We start from the raw sequence: 23,891 nt of genomic DNA, 5'->3' as shown, positions 1-23,891 counted from the left end.
CCCCACACAGTAACCCCCATGTCCCATAGGCCCACAGGCCTGGCCCCACAGAGATTTCAAGACACCCATACAACCCCATAGGTGCCCCATAGAGACCTCTAGGACCCCACACAAATTTTCTGTGGGTGCTCTGTGGGCATTTGGACAAGGGTGACTACAGGGCAAGGTGAAGTCACAAGTCGCTATTTTAAGGAATAACAAAATGAAAGTTAAAGGGACAGTACGATCGGGCATCAGACAATCACCCTGTAGAGTTTTAATCGTACTTGTTTGTATTTATTTTTAAATAGTGCGCTTTTGAAGGCGAAAACACCAGGTCTGTAAAAACAACAATTCAAAGTACATTGTGTAGGACCGATACTTTTTTAATTAAAAAAAAAGGGCTTCTCTGTTCGTAAAATACTATTCATACGTATGTACAGGGTGTCCCGAGTCACCAGGCGTGATCTAAAATGGGCAGTAAAAATCGACGTCTGCACGTAGCGATGTAAACGTTTCGTCAAAAGTGTATTTCACAGGTTTACCCTGGCAAGCATTTTGCCATATTTATTAAAAAAAGAGGTACGCTCTGTAATTTTTACAAAAAAAAAAGACATGTGAAATACGCTTTGGACAAAAGTTTAGATATCTACGTGCAGGCGTCAATGTTTACGGTACATTTAAAGTCGAGCCTAGTGACTTGTATAGCCCTATATATAGATTCAAGCTATCTTTTGTAGTTTACTTGAATAGTGAGCTCTTATTGGAAATCAGGTGTGCTTCCAAACTAAACTCAGCAACTATGTTCAGCGAACGCCATTTTTATGTAAGAATTGGAATTCAGAAACTGTGAGTGTTGTAAAAAAGCCTCATCAACCATTTTTATGACACGAACTCGGGATAAACATGCAAGGAAATCTGCCTACTCTACGTCTATGCTGAAAACTTAGCCTGATCAGTAATAGTTATAACAAGCTATGTATGCTTTTTAGAAGTTGTTTCATTTTAATTCGAAGAATTTATGTTAAAAAGGCATAATGGGGAGAATAATGCGATGTTTGCAGGTTAGCTATTCGCAGTTGACAGATAGGTAGCTAACCGTCTCGAAACAAGTCAATTAAAAAACAAAAACTTCCTAATTACCTTTTTTAATTATTAAAAAATCACAGTGTTTCACTTAGAATCTTGCTGAACAATATCAATCACCGCTAGATGCATGAACTTTAGAAAAATTTCATGCACATGGTGCGCGCTAAAATTTCCTCTGGTGCAACAGGCGCAATGGTGGCGGTACAAAAACGTGAATGAAGAAAACAATATTCACCACGTGTTTCGACCGCCAGCTTTGCGCCTGTTGCGCTGGTGCGTTTCACACTGCCAGTCTTGCGAGCCTGGTACACGAGTGGTAACTCTAGCCGAATACCACGCGTACCACGCACTCCGTTTCAAACATTCAGCTTTTGTGGGTTTTATAACACTAAGCAAGTTTCTGATTATGTCTCTCGTCACTAAGTAAAATATGAACTCACAATTTTGAGATGATTAACATTCCTATAGAGACCATCAGCCCTCCACATTAAGTCATCATGGCTTTTATAACACATCTGCAAAAGCCGTATTAGTCTAGCGTTAAGATTTTGATTTCAAGGGTTTGTAAGGCTTAAGAAGAACACACTCTAGGATTTTGTTGTGACCGTGGGCGTCCGAGTGCGACCACATGGTCGCCAGGCAGAAGGAACACAACCACCCTGTGTGACAGCTCGTCAAAAAGTGCCTTTAATCGTAAATCAACAACCGGAAGAAGCTTCGCTTCCGGTAAGCCCGCAGCACGACACATGTGGTGCCATCTATTGCCAGATGTCCTCACTACATCTCCCCTTCCAGCTCGAGGGAGCTTTACATCGTGCTTTCACAAGTTCAGTCTTTGAGGAGGCTTGACTTGCCGCCCCGAACGTGTGACGCGTATACCCGGTGGGGGAGACTGCCGTGTAGAACTGGGCACCACCGCTGAATCGCCTGTTGGTCTTTCGGCTACAGGAACTGGCCCGTCTGAAGTTGTAGGCTGGGTACAAACTAAGTCGCTTGGCTGGCTGGGAGTACTGGGCGTAAACGGCACCAAGTGGCGACGGTTGCGCTGGACAACACCCCTTGGCGTCTCGACCACGTAGGAGCGCGGCCGCTTGGCCGGGCTCAACACCCTAGCAGCACATGGTATATCTTGTACCCACACCTCTTCCCCTGCTTCCAGAGGGCGCAGTGACTGGGCAGCGTGACGCCTGTTGAAGTCCTTGCGTTGATGGCTCTTCACGCTCTGGTCCCTGCTCTTGACGAGCTTTGGCGACGGCCACTTCGGCATCAGCGATGCAGGTAACCCTGGCAGCCTGGTCCGGAGACGACGACCCACGAGCAGCTCCGAAGGGCTGTAGCCGGTCACTCCGGGTGTGTCCCGGTACACCAGTAACGCCATGTGCGGATCCTCTGCCTTCACGAAGAGCTCCTTCAGTGTTCGAACCATGCGCTCTGCCTCGCCATTCGCTTGCGGGTACCTCGGACTGCTCCTACGGTGGGCGAACCCATACAAGGCTGCGAAAGAGGCGAATTCTGTTGACGAAAACTGCGGACCGTTATCAGAGACCACAGTCTCCGGAATCCCAAAGCGGGCAAAGGAACTCTTCATAGCCGCGATGACGGAGCTTGATGTTGTGGTCGCAAGACTGACCACCTCGGGGAAACGGCAATAGTAGTCAACCATGACCACGTAGTTGCGTCCTTGCAGCTCAAAGAGGTCAACCCCGATACGTTGCCAGGGGCGATCGGGTGTAGGAGTCCCGAGAAGCGGCTCGCAGCGCTGAATTCTTGTTTGGGCACAACGCTCACACGTCCCCACCAGTTGCTCCAGCTCGCTGTTCAAGGTTGGCCACCACACTGAGTCGCGAGCCCTTGCCTTGCATCTTCCCACACCTTGGTGGCCCTCATGGAGTAATGTTAGCAACTCCTTCTGAAGAGTCTGAGGAACCACGATGCGACAGTCCTTCAGCAACAGGCCCTCGAAGGCTGTGATGTTTCCTCGCTCCTTCCAGAAAGCCCTAAGATGAACTGGAACGTTGGACACCTTCTTGGGCCACCCATTCTTGCAGAATCTGAGTAGGCCGGCACAGACTCCATCCTCTGCTTGGTGCTAGCGAAGGTGATCGAGGCGAGTGGATGCAAGACTTTCGATGTCCTTGAGCAGTGACCCAACGAAGAGCTCGACGGTGTCTACTTTGGTGTCGGCAGCCTGTACAGGAGCTCGGGAAAGGGTGTCTGCTGTCGCCAGGAGCTTCCCCGGTACATAGAGAACGTTGTACTGGTAGGCCATAAGCCGCATCCTCAGGCGCTGAATGCGAGGAGGCATAGTGTCCAGTTCCGCAGATCCCAACAGAGTGACGAGGGGTCTATGATCTGTTTCGACATCAAACCTGATGCCACGGACGAACTGGTCGAACCTTTCAACGGCCCATGTGACGGCCAGAGCCTCTTTCTCCGTCTGGCTATACCGGGTTTCCGTCGGTGTAAGAGATCGCGAAGCGTAGGCAACGGCACGACGCTCTCCCGATGGTTGGTCCTGTAGCAGAACGGCTCCCAGTCCATACGAACTTGCATCAGCCGACACTGTGGTATGGTACGAAGGGTCGTACTTGGCCATGCAGACCTTGGAGCTCAACATGCCCTTAAGACGATCAAAGGCAGACTGCTGACTGGGCCCCCAACACCAGGCACTGTTCTTTTGGAGAAGAGCACGAATCGGCGTAGTCACGTCGGACAGGTGAGGAAGAAAACGGCCTATGTGATTAGCCATGCCGAGAAGTCTCCTGACACCACTGACGTCCGCTGGGGCCTCCAAGTTGACCAGAGCCTGGACCTTGTCTGGATCGGGGCTGATACCGTCTGCACTGACTGTGACTCCCAAGAACCTAACAGTGGACGCTGAAAAGACGCACTTGGCTCTGTTCAGTTTCACTCCGGCACTGCTGAGGCGACCCAATACTGTTGCAAGACGCCGTTCATGTTCCTCTTGGATGCGTCCGAAAACCAAAATGTCGTCGATCATGTGGACGACTCCGTCAAGACCCTCCAGGATCCTCCCCATTTGACGTTGGAAATACTCCGGAGCGGAGCAAATTCCAAAAGGAAGGCGACAGAAGCAGTATCTGCCGAACGGGGTAATGAAGGTCGTGAGGAGCTGGCTTTCGGCAGATAGCTTGATCTGGTGAAAACTGGCTGTAGCGTCGAGCTTGGAAAAGATCCGTGCAGGACCCAGACGTCCCAGGATGTGCTCCACTGATGGGAGGACGTGACGCTCCCGCTGGACCACCTGGTTAAGGCGTGTGAGATCGACACAGATCCGGTAACCTCCAGAGGACTTGGGGACGACAACGATACCAGAACACCAGTCCGTCGGATCGTCGACTTTGCGGATCACACCGTCAGCTTCTAGCTTATCCAGTTCTTCGCGGACAATGTTATGAAGGGGAATCGGAATGCGGCGAGGAACGCTGAGGGAGAACGGCTGTGCTCCTGGCTGGAGTCTAATCACATACTCGTCCTTCAGCTCACCCAACCCTTCGAAGATGTCGCTGTGAAGAGGGCTCTGCTGGTTGAGACTGGAGAGGGCGTCAACGAACTTCACCACACCCAGCTTCTGGATGGCAGGAAACCCCAAAAGAGGCGGGTCTTGCGACGGCAGGACGTAAACCCGCTCCACTACCGACTTGCCTTTCCAAGTCAATGTGGCTTGGAAGGTACCTAGAACTGTCAATGGGTGATTGCCCGGTCCAGTGAGCTGCCCTTCAGGCTCTTGGAGACTGCGAGGTGCTCCGGGAAAAGTGCTTGGCACCACCGTGACTTCGGCTCCGGAGTCCACTTTGAAGTCGACGTCGTACCCGTTGACGGCGACCTTGACAAACTTCACTCGGCCCGCGGTCGAAACGGCATGTAGATGAACAGTGCTCAAACTTCGTTTCCGCTTCTCGCAGACATCTTCGAAGTGACCCAGGCGTCGACAGTAGTGACACTTGGCTTGTCTAGCCGGGCACTCGTTACGGGGGTGCGCTTGACGGCCGCAGAATCTGCAGTTCTTGCTGCCTTCTCTCGGCGACGACGCCGAGTCTCGCTTGGGAGACGTCTTGGGGACCGGTTTCCTTCCTTTCTTCACACGTGCTTCATCCAGCTTGAGCTGCTCCGGTGCGACGGCAGCTGTCTCGTCCCGAAAAACGGTCGCCCGCGCCTTGACGGCGTCTTCGTGGATGCGTGCTTGAAGCCGGGCCTCGGCCATGGTGAGGGTCGGACAGCGGCAGAGCTTGTCAGAGAGTCTCGAGTCGAGAAGTCCTACGACGAAGCGGTCTCTAACGAGCCTGTCCTCGACCTCTGTGGACGGATAGTTGCACTTGCGGACGAGTGCTCGAAGGGCCGTGTAAAAACTGTCGACGGTTTCCCCTCGTTCCTGGACCCGCCTGTGAAAAAGCACGCTCTCGTACACTTCGTTCGGTGGATGTACGAAGTGCGCCTTGAACTTGTCTGTTACCGCAGCGAAGGACCGCCATTCCTCTGCGGTGAGGCCTAACGTCTCAAGAACACGCCGCGCCTCTTCGGATCCCATAGTGTACAGTAACGTCCGCACCTGAACTTCGTCCGACGCTTGGTAGAGGCCTGACGCAAAGCTGAAGTCTTCGAATTTTAGAAACCATTGCGGCCACTTGTCGGGGTTTGCGAAGTCGAATTTGGGCGGTGGAACCAAGCTCGGGAGTGAGACGACGGGGGCGGTGGCGGCGGCAGCTTCCGTTGTTCTCTCCTGCGACATGACGAGGAACGCAGCGACGGTGACGAGAAGACGGAAAGCGTAGCAGCGTGCGACGCAGAGACGACGAGAGGCAGGGCTAGCTGTGAGCATAGCAGCAGCGAGGAGGACGTCAGACCGGGAGGCCGGCCACTTCTGACACCATGTTGTGACCGTGGGCGTCCGAGTGCGACCACATGGTCGCCAGGCAGAAGGAACACAACCACCCCTTGTGACAGCTCGTCAAAAAGTGCCTTTAATCGTAAATCAACAACCGGAAGAAGCTTCGCTTCCGGTAAGCCCGCAGCACGACACATGTGGTGCCATCTATTGCCAGATGTCCTCACTACAGATTTCACCTCGTATTAAGTGATTACAACGAAACCAGATTGACCCTTCTATCATTTCCGATTTTCCCAGTGTGCTGACAGTCGCGAACTTTCTAATATTGAAACTCTATGTTGCTCTTCAGAGTGGAGTAAATTGCAATTTTCCCCTCGCCGAAGCTGTACTTGCTTTCTGTTTCACGTTTCAGTAGTGTCCTTAAGCTGAAAACGATCATGGTCAGTTGCTTCCTTGGTTGCCGCCATGTTTGTCGTTCACCAAATGTTCCTGGCAAAAAAAAAAAAAAAAACACTCACGTTACCCTTCTGTGAGCACTTAATTCGATTCCCTACTGCTCACATGGCGTTCTTGGTAAGCCTTCAAAATATGAAACCATCCTATTCTAGAGGTTCAGTCTAGATTCGATTGAATTACTTTGGCATCCCTAAAACCGTCTTTAACGTAGGGCAACCTGCACCTAACCATTAGCGGTTATTGAATTAGGGCTCTAAAATAAATCTTAAAGAATATTCATTGCAAAAGTTTAGAATAGCTGCCGAAGGCTCAAGGTCTCAACAACTCTTCTGGAACTAATACTTGCAGATCTGAGGCAAGCATCAGGTTAATTTGTTTTTCCAAGTTTCGCAGGCTCTGTCGCGGACGAACCTGTAAATAAAAACCTGGCTTTCGGCTAGTTCGTCCATATTAAATAGGTTTAAATTTTGTTCATTTTAATTCAGTTAGTTGTCTTGTGTCTTCTTTGGCCTAGTTTGTTTGCGCTTTTTAGGCATTTTAATGAACCGTAAAGCCTTGGCCGCACTGCTAGTGGTTTACAAGAGAGTCCGCAGACACTGGCTGAGGCGTGTTCCTTCATTGAATGGCAGTTCTCTCACGTTAGTCGCACAACAACCTTCTGCACACAAGTTTGAAACACATGCATGTATGTATGGAGCAAACGACTTTCGAACATGCTTCAGGCGTGTCTGCCAGTAACTCTCTCATCATGCCTGCAGCCAAGACTTGGTTTCCGTACAATGTATAGGCAGAGTGACTGCGACTTTATACCTGCTTATGCAACACAATCGTGAGTGGTGGTCATAGCGATGTGCGCCGGCTTTCCGTATTTTCTGGTATAAGTCAACGCATTGCAAGCTTATACTGAGCCCAATCAGTTGCCGTTGTACCCCTGAAAGATTATGTAACTTGCTCGTCTGAATCCATTGAGCAAATAACGGTCACACCGGTTTTCTCGCGACCCCGCCAAAAACTGAAGTTAGTGGCTATCGAAGATGCGAATAAAGAAACCGGTGAAATAATGGGAGAAGTTTGGAGCTCCTTAGAATAAACCGGCCTCGAAAGAGAATCTGATTTCCTTTTGTCTTCTTTCCACATTTCGATTCTTCAGTGGGCTTCACAAAGATTTTAGATAGTATTTGCATGACATGATAATACGGTAGTCTCGCTAATCATTGTTAGAAAATAGCACCCGATGAAATGCCCTTATCCCTGATTTACTTCGTGAAGAATATAAGGAGCCACGAAAAAATAATAAAAACGAAGAATATCAGATGGTTGTAATGTAGAATGGCCGTGATATTGTTCTGTAATTATAATACCTTTACATTTGTTTAGCAGACGAGCTCGAATCTTAAAATAAAAAGGATGCATAGATTGGGAGAGGTTCAGAAAATCGAGATACTTCGTATCGAGATCAAGATTTCCCTCTAAAGTAGGGGCGACACTGCGCATACATCAAAGAAAAACAGTTTGAAAAAACAAATCACCGCAATACCCGTGGTTCGAATGCCTCGGCATTTGAAGCATTTATCTCTCGTGGCTCTGAGTTCTAATCTGTTTGCATACTGTTTTTTTTTTTTTGTAATATATAACCAGTGTGACCCCTGCTTCAGACCACACTTCGTCATACCACGCGGTGACAGCCAAGCGGAGGACAGCGATCTCGTGCTGGAAGCGAAGTTTCGAATCTGTTTTCAACCTTTCACCGAACCAAGTTGGAATATTTGAATCATCTCAGCAACTACACAGTGTTTCAATGCCCCTCTAACCTCTTGCGCAATGCCCATAAGGGCCCTCAAGGTTTAATCGATGATGATGATGACGACTTGCAGAAAACTGAAGTAGGCTCGCACAGTACTGGCAGGTGGCATCATTGGTCAGCATATGTGAAAGGAAAACGACTGTACATTTACACGATTTGAAGGTTACGACGGCTTTAGTGAAGTGTCTCTAAAATACAATGTATCCGTTTTCTCGGATTCATTGTACAGTTTTGCAGATATCTGATCCCAAATCTTTGTTTGGGGATCTTTGGCGAAATCCAAACTATCGGCTCCACCATGATAGCAACTCTTGTGACCAATCGTGTAACACAAAGATTGCACCGCAGTACCGCAAAACAAACGACTGACCTAGTCGCAAGAGCAGTTCCGTTAAGTAAGGTAAAGGCCCGTTCACACACTTGACACCGAGTACGACCGAGAGATACGACACCTGCTGGAACCTCTTAAAATTTCTTAGGACGAGAGAACAAAGTGGCACGCTGGCGCCATCTATGAGGTGACTCTGGAACAACATTCCACAAGAGCGAAGGTTTTGCGGGATTTCCGAGGTCAAATGTGCGTAATACACTATAAAAAAAAAAGGTGTCAAGGGAGAGTAAGTGCCATAACTTACTCTCCTTTAACTCTATCTGCATGGAAGTTACTCTTTCCCGACCGCTTCTTTCGATGATACTCTCCCTTAACCCTCCCTCGACCTCGAGAGTAACTGTAACAAGAGTTAGTTTCTCCTCGCGATATCACGGGCTGTCGATAGATGGCGCCGCTATGGGTTCGGCGCAAGTTCGACGCTGTTCGGCGCAGGTATTTTTTTCGTTTTCTCGGGGAAACCTTTTTTTCCTATCCGCTTTTCTTTTTTTTTCTTTTTTTTTTGGGGGGGGGGGGGGGGAGATGGGCAAGGATGTTTTAATAAATGAGTTGGTACAGCCTGCCTTGACGGGTTTATATTTCAGTATTTATTAACTTAGTTATTACCTGCGGCAGGATGATCATTTGAGCGGGGGACACTCCTTTATCCAAGCAATAGGCAATTAATGTTTTTGCTACACAGATATATTAAACAATTAGCATATAGATCAGTGTGTAAACGGGTGTATGAGCGGATGCTGACGCGCGTGTGCGATTATGTTTCGTTACATAAGTGCCTAGGGTTGTTATGTAGCCCAGGGATGTTTTTGGGGCATTGTTATATTTTTGGGGGGTCGTTTCAAGTTACTGCTGAGCCCGACCTCACTGATCGTAGGAACAGGTATATGTATAAATCAAGTATTTTTTCCACATTCGCATTAAAAGCAAGCAAAGAGGAAAACCTCCCTCCGTGAGAGAAGAGGTCGGCTTCGCGCGGTCTATTGCATGCGCCACGTGACGACCATTTCATAAAGCGTCGCCCTAAACACGGCGTTCGTTTCGAAGCCATGTATAGGTTCAAAAAACCTATACATGGCGGCAAGCCAGGTTTATGGTACGTGACACTAGGGGCTCCCTTATTTTCACCGCCGTGGAGAAAATAAACGACGGAGCCAGAGCGTTTGGAAAAGTTGTTAGCGATGATTTCCAAACTTGTTATGCGGTCTTTGTTTTGAGTCATTAAATAAACTTGGCTTGACTACTACCTTTTTTTTTTCAATATTTACATTTTACTTTTCGAAGCGAGGGAGTCGATTAGTCTTCTGCTCTGTTCAAGAAAAGCTCTGGGGGGTTAAACCTTTAACTCTGCACAGTTTGCTACATCCTTTAACTGTTTTAACCTCACTCTCCGAAGCTCCCTTGACAGGAAGGTTTTCGATATAAGATAACATTCAAGATCGCTGCTCTTTTCCGCTGTTCATCAAACAGTTCCTAATGTACAGCGGAAGCACCGTGTAGCATTCCGGATATCGATATTTGTGGTACGGATCTCACTGGCTTTAAATATAGATACATTAGTGTGTAATACAGAAGTCTTATTTCGCTGTCCAACAGAGCCACATTTAAACTGCCATTGACGGGTTCACCTTACGTTCAGTTGATTCTACAGAGCAAGCGATAGCTCAATTATTTGGGGGAGAACGTACACTGCTCTATGTCGCCCTACGATATGTTAAAAATATGCTAAGCTTCTCATGTTCAATGTCCCCGAGGTACGAAACACGGACGACAGAAGCTCAGTTAAAATGAATGAGCGAAAATGTCTATATGTTCTGTAACTAGCGGTAGCTTCCTCCATCTAGCATGGCCTTTGAAAAAGCCTGTGTCTAGAGTGCCGTGGTACTCTTGCCAAGCGTTCAAGTGCCCACGTCCGATGGCACTCTAAGCACGCATTGAAGTGCCGTCCGAATGCCCTAAATGGGCTGTACAGAAGACGTGGGTCAGCGCGTCCCGAGAAGCATAGCCTGCCGCATCCGTGAGCTAAAGAAATCCGATTCACAAAAAATTTTTCACCATCGAAGTGCTTCGGAAGTGAGGGAAGTGTCGCAAGCGGAAATTTAAAGGACCCAGAGGAAATTAGAGAGTAAATAAATTTAGAGGAATTTAGAAGATAAATAAATCTGTCTTTTACACACAGCCAAATTTACTTATAAGCTTGGTCTTGGTACCAATCCAGCCAGCTGAAAGTCATGATGTGGAAAGATTGTGAACTTTAATTTGGTCTCCTGTGTTTGTTAGTTACCGAATCGACAACAAACCAGCACCGACCAACCAGCTCTTTCACGACGCAAATATTTTCACGAAAAAACTTCAAAAAAAAAACTTCGAAAAAACAAATAAATAAACACAAAAAAATAGTGTGGAATGGGCATGCTGCGGACACTAAAGTTCGTTAATATTTTTCTCTTATTTTTTTTTTTTTTTTGTATGGAGCATTAGTGCAAGCTGGGTGCAAGGTGCGCAAGGAACGAGCGAGGCGCCCGTTGAGTCCGGATTCCCTGGATTACCGCCTTCGGAAGCACACGCTGTCCTCAGTTGCCACACAAAGCCTTTAGTCATGGATCGGGGACTTTATCCCCCGTAAGCTGACAGCGCGGTGGAAACTACGTGCTTGTTAGACCGTTTGACTGTCAGTCTCGCACCACGTGATCACCCCTTCTCCGCATACACACGCGAGGCGAGCGAAATCAAGCGATAGGAGTCAGGCCACTGAATGGTTGGCTAACGCTTAGCTTCACCGCATTGTCAACTTAGAGATGAACGAAATAAGAGCTTACCTCTACAATCAATTTCCGGCCTGTTATCGCCTGGCATCACTTTCTGCGCGCGAAACCTCCAACCTTGAAAGCAACAAGATCGTTTTGCCCACAAGCAAGCTTCCCGGAACTTTAGAACGGATGCCTTGCGAACGATGGGGCCTAGGAAGAGTAGCGCTGCCATTTTTTTTTTAATTCCGTTTTTGATTTTACGAACGGTTTCGGAATATATGACCGAATACCGTTTTGGCATTTCCACAGAACTAAGATTTAGTGACACTATGAATGTGTCATTGATAGTAGGTATTCCATGCGCAATTATGCATAAATATATAGGACAACGATAATTTATTTGTTATGTTTGTGAACACGGAAAATGCATAAATGAATCCACCTTTTTCCGCAGAAGTGGCGCTACCTGTTGGGAGACGTCCGAACTAGCGAAAACTGGGTTCGAGGCGTTCTTCGTATGAAAACACGCCCGCCATTAGGCTTGAATTGTACACGTTGCGAGGTCCACTGTTCTTGCACGCCACTTTTCCGCCTAGTATTCGTAGCTCGGCTACCTTTCGGCAACTGTTGAGGATGGCCGAGGACGGCAGCATCCCGTTCCCACCCGACGGCTGGACTGAGAACGCTCCGCCGTTCGCCAACCTCTCGCAAGATGAAGTGTGGCGGTACCTTCACCGCAAGACGGACTCGCTCCGACAAGCTCACCGGGGATGGGCCTTCAAAGAAGAAGGCTACGTCCGGAACGTCCGATGGAACACATCGGACGATTCCCGGATCGGTCTCGTCCGGGGCGTCTGCCTGCCGTCAATGAAGAAGGCGCCGTACACAGTCTCGGCGTGGTTCGCCAGAGGCACCGGGAGCGTCATCGGCGGCACTTGCAGCTGTGTTGCTGGGTGAGCGATATTTTGCTTTTACATGCGTTAAAAGTCATGCGCAAACCTATTATAAGCAAGGCTAATTGCGTTCCGCTCACGCTATCCCCAACGCGTAAGCAGCGAGATCGGTCACTCCTTGAAACCTGGGAAGCGATACCCGGTTCGCCCAGGCTCATTTCATCGAATACACGCGAGTTACATTGGCCAAGACAAACCCCATCGTGCTATGCTCCGTTTCACCTTATGTTGTACCGCAGCGACGGCTAGAAGCGCGAGCTCATAGCGTTGGCAGTTGCCCTCGGTGCACGGGAGCTTGTGCCGCCGAGATGTGCCATAGAGCAAGGAGCTCGCGCGTATAGCCTTTCCTGCGGTACAACACAAGGTGAAAAAGAGTATAGCAGCAAACTCATGTGGTTTATCGCTCATGCTCGCAGTGCTTGCTCCTTGGCTTAGGTAGTGTAAAAGATGCATGTCTCCATCATGCACCGACAGCCTGTGTACAACGAAGGCAACCAAGAGCTGCTACGCGTGCAGCTATAATCCCGCTAATTTGGTCTTGGTTGACTGCCTCGATTTTCCAGGAAAATCCAGTCCTGCCAACATATTGCAGCACTGCTGCTCTATGCCGAAGAGAGCTGCAACGCCTGCTCGACGAGCTGCACCGACATACCCTGCACCTGGATTGTGCCTGCTGAAGGTGTGTACACTACGGCCCTTAAAGAGGCTCCATAGGAATCTTTTGCTCAGATATATGTTATTACTTCGTACCTAATATATTGGAGAATAAGACCAACGTCCAAGCTGTCTTAATTATTTAGCCAAGCTCACCTCCATTGCTAGATAAATGTGGAACCAAACAGCCAATGCTTTTTGTGTTCGTTTTCATGAAAGTGAAACTCTACATTTTCTACATAAAGCAGCTTGGATGATAAGCTATTAACATGATTACAAGATGGAAAACCTAGATGTGGCTTATTTTAGAACTGAACTGACAAAATTTCTCTTTGCAGCCAAGAAGCCTGCTCCCCTGGTGCCACTTGCAGACATCACGTTCCACAAGTACCTGATCAACAGGCCGGTGAAGCAGAAGAAACGACGCTCTTTTGACCCTTGTGAGAATGTTGGTGTTGCTTCGGCTGAGGAGATTCAGCAACTGCGAGATGCCCTCAGTGTGTCTACACCGGGCCTCCAGTGGCTTCTGTACAGTGGTGTACAGCAACTTGGACCAGCGGCACCAGTGCTCCCCATCCAAGATGATGAAGATTTGTGGAGTGAGAATGCCCGGGACGTTGTTGCAAAACACATGGAGTCCCTTCCAACATTGACGGAGGAAGAGAGGGAACAAGTGACCCGGTCCACCATCGGTCAAGCCAATAATCCAAGGTGGCACAAAGAGCGGCAGGGCAGGATTACGGCATCAGTCTTCTCTGCTGTCATCAAGTGTGTCAAGCCCGAGTACCTGGTCAAGGGTATTTTGTACCCGAGCCCAGATGCCTCAAGTGAGGCCATGCGCTATGGGAGGACGCACGAGGGTACCGCAGTCTCAGCCTATGCATCACTCATGGCAGCATTCGACACTCCCGTCGAGATCCGCGAGACTGGGCTGCACATTCACCCAGAGTGCAGCTTCATTGCAGCATCGCCCGACCGCATCGTGAGGAAGGACAACGAAGAGGGCCTTTTGGAGGTGAAGTGTCCGGCTTCGAAGATTGGGCTAACACCAATGGAGGCATGCAAGGACAAGAAGTTCTGCTGCGAAGTTGTGGATGGCGTGGTACGACTGAAGAAGACTCACGCCTACTTCTACCAGGTGCAAGGGCAGATGGCAGTGACCGGACACCAGTGGTGCGATTTTGTTTTTTGGACTAACAACACGACTGTTGCCAATTCGACGCACGTCGAGACCATCGCCTTCGACAAGAAGTTCATTGATGGAGCACTGCTGCCAGGGCTTATCTACTTCGCCAAGCATGCCCTATTCCCAGAAGTGGTAACGGGCCGTGTGAGGCGTCGAAGAGCCCTGATAGCTCGCGGCCAGTACGTCTCCTTCAAGAAGTTCTGCAAAGGGTTTTATGTGGTGGAGGACGGTCCCGGACTGAAAAAGAAGCTGCGTAGGCTGGAGTGAAGGAGCGCCTGCATGAAGCCCGAGGCTTCTCCAAGTCACAACGGCTCTTTTCAGAGCCAAATAAATATGCTTGTCAGGGGCAGTGCTTTTGTAGCCACTCCCGTGTCTTTGAGAATGGTGTTTACTGCAGAAAAACAGGACACAGGGTGTGGTGGTTTACATTTTTACAGTTTATTACAATAAATAGAAAACCATTTGCCTATAAACAAGCAGAGCTAATTCCTTCTTAGACTGTTCAGAGTAAAAAACAACAAAAAAAAAAGATTTTCTAGCTCCAACTTGTATTAACACATGATGTGTTGAGGTAGCGTGTCAAAGTCATTAACATTACAATCGACTTTGCAGGGAAAAAGACCCGAAGTAGCCAAAACTTCGTTGGCTTATTCAAACTTTAATCTCGCTATTGATGCACAACAGAGAATTCACACTAGCTACTCATGTACTTCCCAAGCAATATATTCAAACACCAAAGATTGGTGCATGAGAGTTTTTCAAATAAGGAAACTCTGGACATAACCCAGCTGAACACAAAGACTCCGAGGCAGTAATCACCCAAACTGCATACTAAACTAAAGCCAAAGAGCAAGTTCTAGATAACGCTGTACAAAGTTACTAGAATCATAAATGTGAACAGTGATGCACAGCAGATAATTGACGTTATCTATTCATGTACTTCCCACATAGCAGATTTAAGTAAAAATTGATGCACAATATGACCGAACTCAACACACTAACTATGAGGCAGCAATAGCCTGAACTGCATAAGGAAGATAGTGAGTTTTAGATCGACACTGTAAAAAGCAGCTATAGTCATAATAATTGTTGCACTCCTAAAACACACTGGCAAGATGTATAATCATACAAAAAAATGCACAGCCCATTAGACATTGAGACCAAAGACCACACACATGAAATAATGAAATGAGGACATCTAATACTTTGATATATCTAATCTAAACTCGTATGCCAATTGCGGATCACAGCCAAATGTGATTAAGGACAATCATGGCAGGCACTAGGGGGGAACGGTGACCAAGTGTGCTACTCTGTTTCATAGTAACTTGGCGAACTGTGGAGCTTACAGCTTCCGCGACCCAATAAGAGCGTCGGAGCGAGGCACATAAAACCACATAGCGGAAGCGTGTGTGTCACTGCACCAAGGAACTGGCTGTTGTCTGCAGGCCGAGAGTTGTGCCACTAAAGCGGTACCAGTAATTTATTTTGGTTCCGTTTTCGACCATAGTTGCCCTGCAAGCGGCTGATTACACGGCTGCAATCACCAACGGCCACGGCACTACAAGAAGAAAAAAAAATCGAACTGAATACAAATGTCGCATTACTTTTTCGGTTTAAATATCATTAAAATTTGTCAATATTTTTTTTCATTAATTTTTTTATATTTATTCTTAATAAAGATGGAATCACTCAAGTTCAGTTAGCACAAAAAAGAAAGAAATGAAACATTGAACAACTCTTTGGCGACATCTCGGTGCCCCCAAAAACGACGCCTCGGAGGCCTCAACCATGGAGTCTTATCATGTGACTTGCTCCGACGCTCTTATTGGATCATGGGGGCCGCAGCCTCCATAGTTCGCCAAGTTATTGTGAAATGGAGCATAGCATGTCACAGCACAAAGCATGTAAAGCGAAAGCTCTAGTCACAAAGCCCAGGGATCCTAGGTACGATTACCACCCCCGTTAATTTTTATGAGCATCAAACCAGGATGCGTTAGTGTTATTACTACTGCATGATGCACGTTAGAGACCATATGCTAGCGGTCGTACTGCAAAATTTCTCTCATCTAAAGGGGATGTCCCCCAGTGAGAGTTAAAGGGATACTTCAACGAAATTTGAAATATTCCCGTCGTGTTCAAAAATAGGTTGAATATGATCCACAATATCCGTAAATGACAATGGCACGTTTGTATTTTGAGCCTGGTGGCTGTATTTTTCGTTATAAACGGCGCACTCTGGCAAGCGCTCGGAGAAGGCCGAGCGGAGAACACGTGACATCCAACGCAATCGTGACGTAGGTCGTCTCAAGACGAGCAAAGCTACGGCGAGACTGACGTCGAGAGGATGGCCTAGTCGTTCCAGCCACCGAAGCGGCTGCTTTTGTACGAATTTTGAGTGACGGGTTAATCTTCTATAATCTTGTAGGGGACAATAGCGACTTCTGCGACACACAAAAGGCATTCAGGGGAAGAGGGGAGTTCCTCCTGCCCCTCTTCTCTCGTAGTGGCCGGAGACGAGACAACCTCCGTCACTAGCTGTCAAGGTTCCTAGACGGGCATTACAAGCGAGGCGTTAGCGACATCCACCAGGTGCTCTTTGTTAATCGTTTAATTCGTTTTAAATTTCTTTTCATGACTTTTTTAACAAGATATTGGTATGTTCGATGTGATGCTGCTTTTTTGAACACATATAGACCAAAAAATGAGCGCCGAAATTTCGTTGTAGTATCCCTTTAAGGGCACGAGACAAATAGTGAAAAGAGGGGCGAGATGCATTGTGTTACTGTTCCAGGGTATTATTCCGAAACCGAAGTCGTTGGTGCACGAGAAACAACCTTCTATTACATTAATATTAAAGGAGCTGTGCAACGATTTTAACGTTGAAAGAATTGGCATCTTCTGCTTTTGATATTGTTCACCTTGTCACAAATGACAGAAAACACACCTCCTTTCGTCGAAATGTTGCGATTCCGCCACGTACTAGCGAGGCAAAACTTAGAATACGTATTCCCCGACCTGCAGCCGCGAGCGGCGGCCATGAGAAACACGCGGCGTGACGTCAATGGGGAGTCTTGTAGAAAGATAGCAAGTTGTGCGAATACCTGCTCGATAAAAGGTAACTTTTCTATAAATGTTGTACTTCCAAAATGCATATAAATGCGTCAAAAATCTGGTATCATCGACAAAACTTTTACTATACGGAATTTTAGTGGCGCCATCTATCCTAGATCCACAAAAGCGTCGGCTCTCTCTGCTACCGCGAACAGCCGCCAGAAGCCGGAGGGGGAGGGGGACAGGGCCGGACGGGTGTGGCCGGACCCGGATGAGACTTTCCTACTTTTACCATATTGTTTGCGCGGCGCCCGCCAGCACGTGGTCGCGAGCGGATGAGTTCTCGCTGCTCACTGATGGCTCTAAAGTGAGAACTTTTCCGGAACCCTGTGGTCCATTTAGAGTACCTCAAAACCATCTCCGACGTGCTGCATTTAAAAACAAAACCCTGGAGTTCAACCACAAAAAGGAAGTTATTCTAAAATGTTTATCAAGCTGAAGGTTGCCACTGAAGCCGACACATATGTCCTGCTGCTACTCAGCACGGCTGAGTGGCATACGAAAGTTGCTTAAAAAGCAACAAACCTGAAACGCCTCATCTGCAATATCTATCATGGAGATGGGGAAGGGTCGATCAAGGAAGTGAAATTGCTTAATCCTTCCGATTGCGCGTTCAATAACTACACGTGCACTGGCCACCCGCCGGGTGTGTGCCACATCTTCCTCCGGCATCTGAGGTTCGTTCGGCTGCCTGAAACACGGAATGTGCACTTGCACACCAGGTGGTAGGCTATTAAATTTGAATCCCTTGTCTACCATGATGGCATCGCCCGACTCCAACTGATCCACGAGCCCACTCTCCTCAACTATCATTCTGTCTGACACAGTCCCACCCCACAGTTGTGAAACATGGCAAATGTACCCTTCGGGTGTACATCCAACAACCGCTTTGTAGGTGTTGTAGTGTTTGTAGGGCGAGAAGGTCTGCCTCTGAGCAAGCAACGACGACGGCTTCTGGATACGTACCTCAGTTCCATCAAGGACAGCCCTCGTGTTAGAAAACTTGTGGAAGGCATTAGGGAGGTTGGGCTGAATCTCAGCAACTGTCGGAAACTGTAACAGTACCCTTAACTGTCGCTGGAGAAACTTGATCCACGTAACAAACACCTTGCTTACCTGCCCTTCAGAAATGTTGAAGTTGCGGGCCAGTTCCTTGCCTGCCATCCCTGTCCTTAACCGCACGAGGACCATAAAAAACTCGTCAATCAGAGACATTTCCCGTGTGCGGTCTTTGGTTTCACCAGCTGTCTTTCTGTTACCTAACCAGTAGGTCATCTTGGCTGCCCGAAGCTCAAGAAAATTAAACAAATTCTGAAAAACTGAAAACTCAGGCAGCCCAGTATAATATAAACAGTTCTTAGGCTCCTGGATAGTGTTGAGACTAAGCTGCCTGGCTTGCAGGTGGCAAACCTGCCTTTCGAGACGTTGTTTGTCTGCTTGCAGATCAAGAATGACCTGCTGCATTTTGGCCATCTGCAGGTCACGCAGCTTGGACACCTCAGGATTCCCAGCCATCATGATTAGGCCGACAGCGGCATCCTTCTCCATTTCTGTAAAGGAAGCACAGATAGATACATGAATCTTATGCTGAGTGAAGTTGCCCTATTCTGCACATAATGTGTCATCTGAATTTACTTGTAAGCTCAAAGTACACTAAATTTTTGCTGGTGCCAAATGGAGGGCAAAGCATGCCAACACTATACCTTACCCTCGCAATGACTAACTGACAATAGTATGAGCAGGAGTGGGTAGCTTTAACTGGTACCCCTGTGGAGAGCTTCTATGCATGTTTGCAAGTCCGGCTTCAGGGCACTTTCATCCTGCTCGGTTGAGGTGCGCTTGGACGCGTCATAATCTGATTATGGCCTCACCCAAGCGCACCCCACTGGGCAAGATGGTGGCTCCCTAAGACCAAACTTGCAAACGCGTAATTTCGTGATGAAATGCAGGGGGCTCATACATACGTCATGCATTCACTCCATGTCAGCTGCGTGACTTATGTACTGCAGCTGAAACGTTGTCATCTACACCATCCAGTAGCAGATTGCACAGGCGTACAGCATCAAGCTCATAATTGGGAGCTAGTGTAGACTGGTGCATATACTGTATCTTCTTTAATTAATCCTGCACATACACAGTCATTCTTTGTTATAAGACTTACATAATTTTACTGAGATAACAGGAAGGGGGGGTAGTCGAAAGAAATGTTATCGCATTTAACAAATAAAGAAAGCAAACTTCTTTCCGATGTCCTAAGCAGAGTTAAGCTATTTCCTTAGTTCAAAAATGTATATGAAGGGCTATAATAATCTAAATACTTAATTTCCTTCACGGTATCACAGCAACCACCTAGTACACATGCTGGTGTGTAGCAGCAGCTCATAGTCCCATGAGTCAATATTTGTTGTGATGGCACAGCTGCCTATGATCCAATCTTTTTGGGAATCCTAATTTATTTTGCAGTGCTTTTGTAGACCTCGAGGTCTGAACACTCCAGCCAAACAATTAAATTAACACCTTTTATGGAGTCTTGAGTGCATGGGTCTTCCACCGCCTCTTCAGGCATCTCCAAAGAGACGTCACTTGCCAGCTGTGCAGCTACCTGCTGCACACAGGTGGAGACAGCACCACTCCTTGGGGCTGGATTGTTGTTCAAGAAGGACACAAAATTTTAGTGACAAAACAAGTAAGGCTGGGCCTGTTTGCTCGAAGCACTAACCGCGGCTAAAGTTAGCCGCAGTAACTAGGAGAGGGATTTTTAAATCACGTGACTGGCTCGGTAGGGATGCGGGGAAACATGACGGTGCCCCGGTGAGTGAGCGCTGCTCGCTTTGGAACAAATATGTTGTTGAAGCTGCAATATCAGGCGCGTTAGTCAGCAACGAATGGTGCAGGAGGCTTTTGCTTTGCCTTACCTCACTTAAATCGCAAAGCATGAGCAATGACCTCGCCGCATTTTTTTAGATGGTCTTGATTTTGGCCTTCCTAAGCCTAAATGAACGCGGTAATTGTCGAGATGGTAGCGTCTTTGGAAAGTGGGTTGCCTTGACTCAATCGGCCGGGTATTGATAGCACACAAAAGCAGACAGCATTCCAATAGACCTTTTTCTAAATTGCCCAAGCATCGAGAACGCTGGTAGTGTAATTCTGCGGCCTGCCCGCGGACCATAGATTCCAAGTAAATAATCATAATAAGGCTTTGACGAACGCGCGTGCAAGGCAAAATTTGTTTTCGACTTTTTGCTTTAGAACAATTACTACTGCAGACGCCAGCACGTGCAATGCATGTAACTACACTCGTAGCATGGACCTCGGCGCTTGGGAAATTTAGAAAAAGGTCTATTGAGGTGCTGTCTGCTTTTGTATGCTATCAATACCCGGCCGATTGAGACAAGGCAATCCACCTTCCAAAGACGTTGCCGTGCCGACAATTATCGCGTTCATTTAGGCTAGGGAATGGCCAGAATCGAAAGACTATCTAAATAATGTGGCGAGGTCATTGCTCATGCTTTGCAATTTAAGTGAGGTAAGGCAAACTGAAAGCCTCCTGCACCATTAGTTGCTGACTAACACGCCCGATATTGCAGCTACACCGATATATTATTTCCAAAGCGAGCGGCGCTTACTCACTGGGGTGCCGCCATGTTTCCCCGCATTCCTACCGAGCCAGTCACGGGATTTCAAAATCCCTCTCCTAGGTACTGCGGCTAACTTTAGCCGCGGCTAGCGCTTTGAGCAAACGGGCCCTGGAGTATGATTAGAGCAACTTGCTATAATCATATCAGACAAAGGCAATGGGCCAGCTGACAAGTCAAAAGACAAAAACTGAAGTCGTGGTCACATGCAGGTTTCTTGAACCAATGAGCGTAGATGAAAAAAGGCCCGTTCACGCATCTGCATTTGGGGCAGCCAGAACATTTACAAACTCCAACAATGTTGCAACGACGAGTTGTCATAGCAACGGAGCACCAAGCACCCGGTCGTTTCTAACGGAGCAAGTAGGATCGGGTCAAACTTCTATGCTGCGTCTCGAGCGACTGAAAGAAGCGACCAATCACGTTTCAAGAAGAGAGCTGTCACGTGTATGCCCGGCGGCCGCGACCCACTGGCAAGCACTTTGCCAGAGATCAACGTTGGCGTGGCATGGCAGACTGAGTGAAAATTCATTGTGCATGTGGAGTGCTACCGTGGTTGCAGCGGTCTAGACGCATGTCCCGATGGTGTACCAACACGTCCTCGAAGAGACGAGCTATTTGGTGCAACGACAACATGACAGCACTTGGAAGGGAAACATTCTTGCCTACGTGTTTGCTCGTGCCCGTCTGCACTATTGGTGCATAGCATTTTAGAGAAGCAATTATTTTACTTTTCTACTTCAGGGATGTGAAATGATTAGTGCTAGCATTCTTGAATGTTTACTTCACTCATGCAATGTCTAAATCGTTTCTCTTTTTAAGTGTGTCGCACCTACATCTGTTTTCACCTCAAGAGAAAAGCGAGTCTTGCGCATTGTTCATACGCAGGGCAAAGTAGTTCTTACAAGATTTAGTTATCAGAGAAAAAAGCAACGCTTTTTGGAGTTTGGAATGTGTATGTCTTGATAAGATAACATACATCTAATCTAGAATGCACCTACATATATCTTAATTCTCTACATAAAGGTGGAAATCAGTAATGCTCCACAAGGCGGCGAACTTTTTTTACTACGGTTCTTGATGTGAAAACAGGTATAAAATTATATCTGTTCCTAAAAAAAATTGTAGAAGTAGAATGTGGCTAGATTTGTGTCCTCCGCATGGTCTGGTGCTCTGTCGGCATCATCTCAGGATGGTGTGTCACCTAACATTCTTTCACTGGGTCCTGCGAACACTATCTCAAGAAAACAAGGCAAGGGAATAAGCCCCGCATCTAATAATAATAATTTAGTAGCAATGACTGAGTTAGTAGTCGATCCTTACCTTCGGGCAGTGGCTCTACGTTCGAAATACCCGTTGAGATTGAGCACGGGAATGGGTTACCGCCGGAACCTTCTGGAAGGGGGTCGGCAACTGGGAGCTCCTTAGCAAGGGCCAAGGAGGGTACTGCTGCTGCAGAAGGCTGGGCTGCTGGCTGTGATGCTCCCTGCTGCACGCACGCAGAACCAGCACTTCGTACTGGTTCGTTGTTTGAAGATGACATACAATATCAGAGGCGAAACAAGTAAAGCTAGAGTGTGATTATGGTGATTTGCCCACATTCTCAGTTTGGTACAGGCCACTTGGACTTACTGGAAAATGAAACGCGCAAGGTTATGCTTGTTTGAAGTTGACGAGCAAGGACACACACAAACCAGAAGATGCTGTTTAATACTACTAGCTCGCGATTAGATGAGTTCGTCATGTAAAATGGCTAGTTGGTGCACTGACTGTTATATAGGCAGATTTCGCGCTTCCATATGCGCACGATTATAAAGTCCAGTCAATACCGATCAACCGTCGTCAGGCAGAGGAGTTAATAAGCGCAAACACAACAAAAACGTCGGCGGGCATACATTTCCAAGAACTGGCATTAGAAAAGGTCGCTCCAGAAGCGATGAACGCGCGCATCCTTTTTACGAGACGCACGTCTTTTTTCTTGTCTTGTTCAGACGGCGAATTCAAAACGCGAGTAAAATTCCACAGCGTGAACGCGCCTTTATGACCATCGTCACTTCGTACCTTCAGTGGACCCGCGATGTTTCCATCGATCGTAGCGATCGAGAGATGGCTGCTGTTTCCGGTGAGCAAAGATAGTCGGCACATGGTCCGGGTGGTGCCTATCCAGCGACGGTTTTCCTGTTTGATAGAGCGGCAATGTAACGATCATGCAACTACCCAACGCTTTGTGTTTGTTTTTCTCAGCTGCGATTGAAGCGACTTACCAGTGACGAAGTGCGCCCCACATAATCGGGACTGCTGGCTCGGCTCCCAAGCCTTCCTCGGGTCTGTCGGGTGAGCCCGCTTCACCGCGTTTACCCACGCCGCTCTTCGATTTGGGTCGAATTTCGCAGAGGGAAAGCAAAAGAAGCTCTTCCCCTCCCCCTTCCGATGCCAGTTTCGACACCCAAACGCGACACAGTGCGTCGGCATCGTATCGAACGACGTCGGGATGGTGCCGGGAGCCTCAGACTAGCGCAAGATGGAGACTTTGTTTTCCTACGCCACTAATGCGGCCTGGCAACATGTGCCTCGGGTTACCCTCGAACCGGAAACTCGGAAAGTGGTGGATTAATTAATATATTTATAAAAGTATCTGTTTCACATTTTTTCTCAAGAAGGTCTTTCTCGCGCGCTTCATGGGTAACAACACAATCATTTAAGTACTGACGTGTGCACTTATATGGCAGAATTTTTTTTTTTTATTTTTATACAAAAGAACTTTACGTTAATTTACCTTAATTGCTTTTCTCGATTAAATTTTCCCTATAATAAGGGACGTGCTTAAATGCATATATGCTTCTGTGCAACCCTGCTGTCATTGCTGCCAAAAAAAGCAAACATCTTTTTGATAGGACAGGTCAGGAGTGCTTATATTATAAATTTGAAATAAACACCCGTGCCAAAATCACCGGTGCATTTCCAATGAGAGGGGCCGCCACCCCGTGCTCGCCTGGCGTATAGATGATCAGTGACTCGTCATTCGTAATCTATAGGT

At 47.6% G+C, this 23,891-nt stretch overlaps 4 protein-coding genes across 4 annotated transcripts; 1 reads left to right on the top strand and 3 right to left on the bottom strand.

The window, feature by feature from the left end:
• Nucleotides 1-233: 233 nt before the first annotated feature.
• LOC121834564 (uncharacterized protein K02A2.6-like) lies at nt 234-5,293 on the bottom strand. The gene is made up of 2 exons (XM_042288278.1): nt 4,560-5,293; nt 234-318 (listed from the first exon to the last, which is right to left on the bottom strand). Exons 1-2 carry the CDS (start codon nt 5,291-5,293, stop codon nt 234-236), a joined length of 819 nt encoding a protein of 272 aa, XP_042144212.1.
• A 6,651-nt stretch (nt 5,294-11,944) lies between these two features.
• LOC115321041 lies at nt 11,945-14,522 on the top strand. The gene is made up of 3 exons (XM_029981282.2): nt 11,945-12,265; nt 12,829-12,944; nt 13,258-14,522. Exons 1-3 carry the CDS (start codon nt 11,946-11,948, stop codon nt 14,370-14,372), a joined length of 1,551 nt encoding a protein of 516 aa, XP_029837142.2. The 5' UTR covers nt 11,945; the 3' UTR covers nt 14,373-14,522.
• Nucleotides 14,523-17,475: 2,953 nt separating this feature from the next.
• LOC120850025 lies at nt 17,476-18,420 on the bottom strand. The gene has a single exon (XM_040222361.1). It carries the CDS (start codon nt 18,408-18,410, stop codon nt 17,694-17,696), a length of 717 nt encoding a protein of 238 aa, XP_040078295.1. The 5' UTR covers nt 18,411-18,420; the 3' UTR covers nt 17,476-17,693.
• A 4-nt stretch (nt 18,421-18,424) lies between these two features.
• Nucleotides 18,425-22,444, bottom strand: LOC120850033. Its single transcript, XM_040222368.1, has 4 exons — nt 22,178-22,444; nt 19,737-19,859; nt 18,504-18,769; nt 18,425-18,448 (listed from the first exon to the last, which is right to left on the bottom strand). The coding sequence occupies exons 1-4, from the start codon at nt 22,395-22,397 to the stop codon at nt 18,425-18,427; spliced, it is 633 nt and encodes a 210-aa protein (XP_040078302.1). The 5' UTR covers nt 22,398-22,444.
• Between the last annotated feature and the right edge of the window lie 1,447 nt (nt 22,445-23,891).

Source organism: Ixodes scapularis, unplaced genomic scaffold, assembly GCF_016920785.2.
Source record: "Ixodes scapularis isolate PalLabHiFi unplaced genomic scaffold, ASM1692078v2 ptg001547l_1___fragment_1__unscaffolded, whole genome shotgun sequence".
In the NCBI taxonomy this organism is placed as follows: Eukaryota; Metazoa; Arthropoda; class Arachnida; order Ixodida; family Ixodidae; genus Ixodes; species Ixodes scapularis.
The sequence above is the reverse complement of the archived record's forward strand: the minus strand, read 5'-3'. Positions and strand labels throughout refer to the sequence as shown.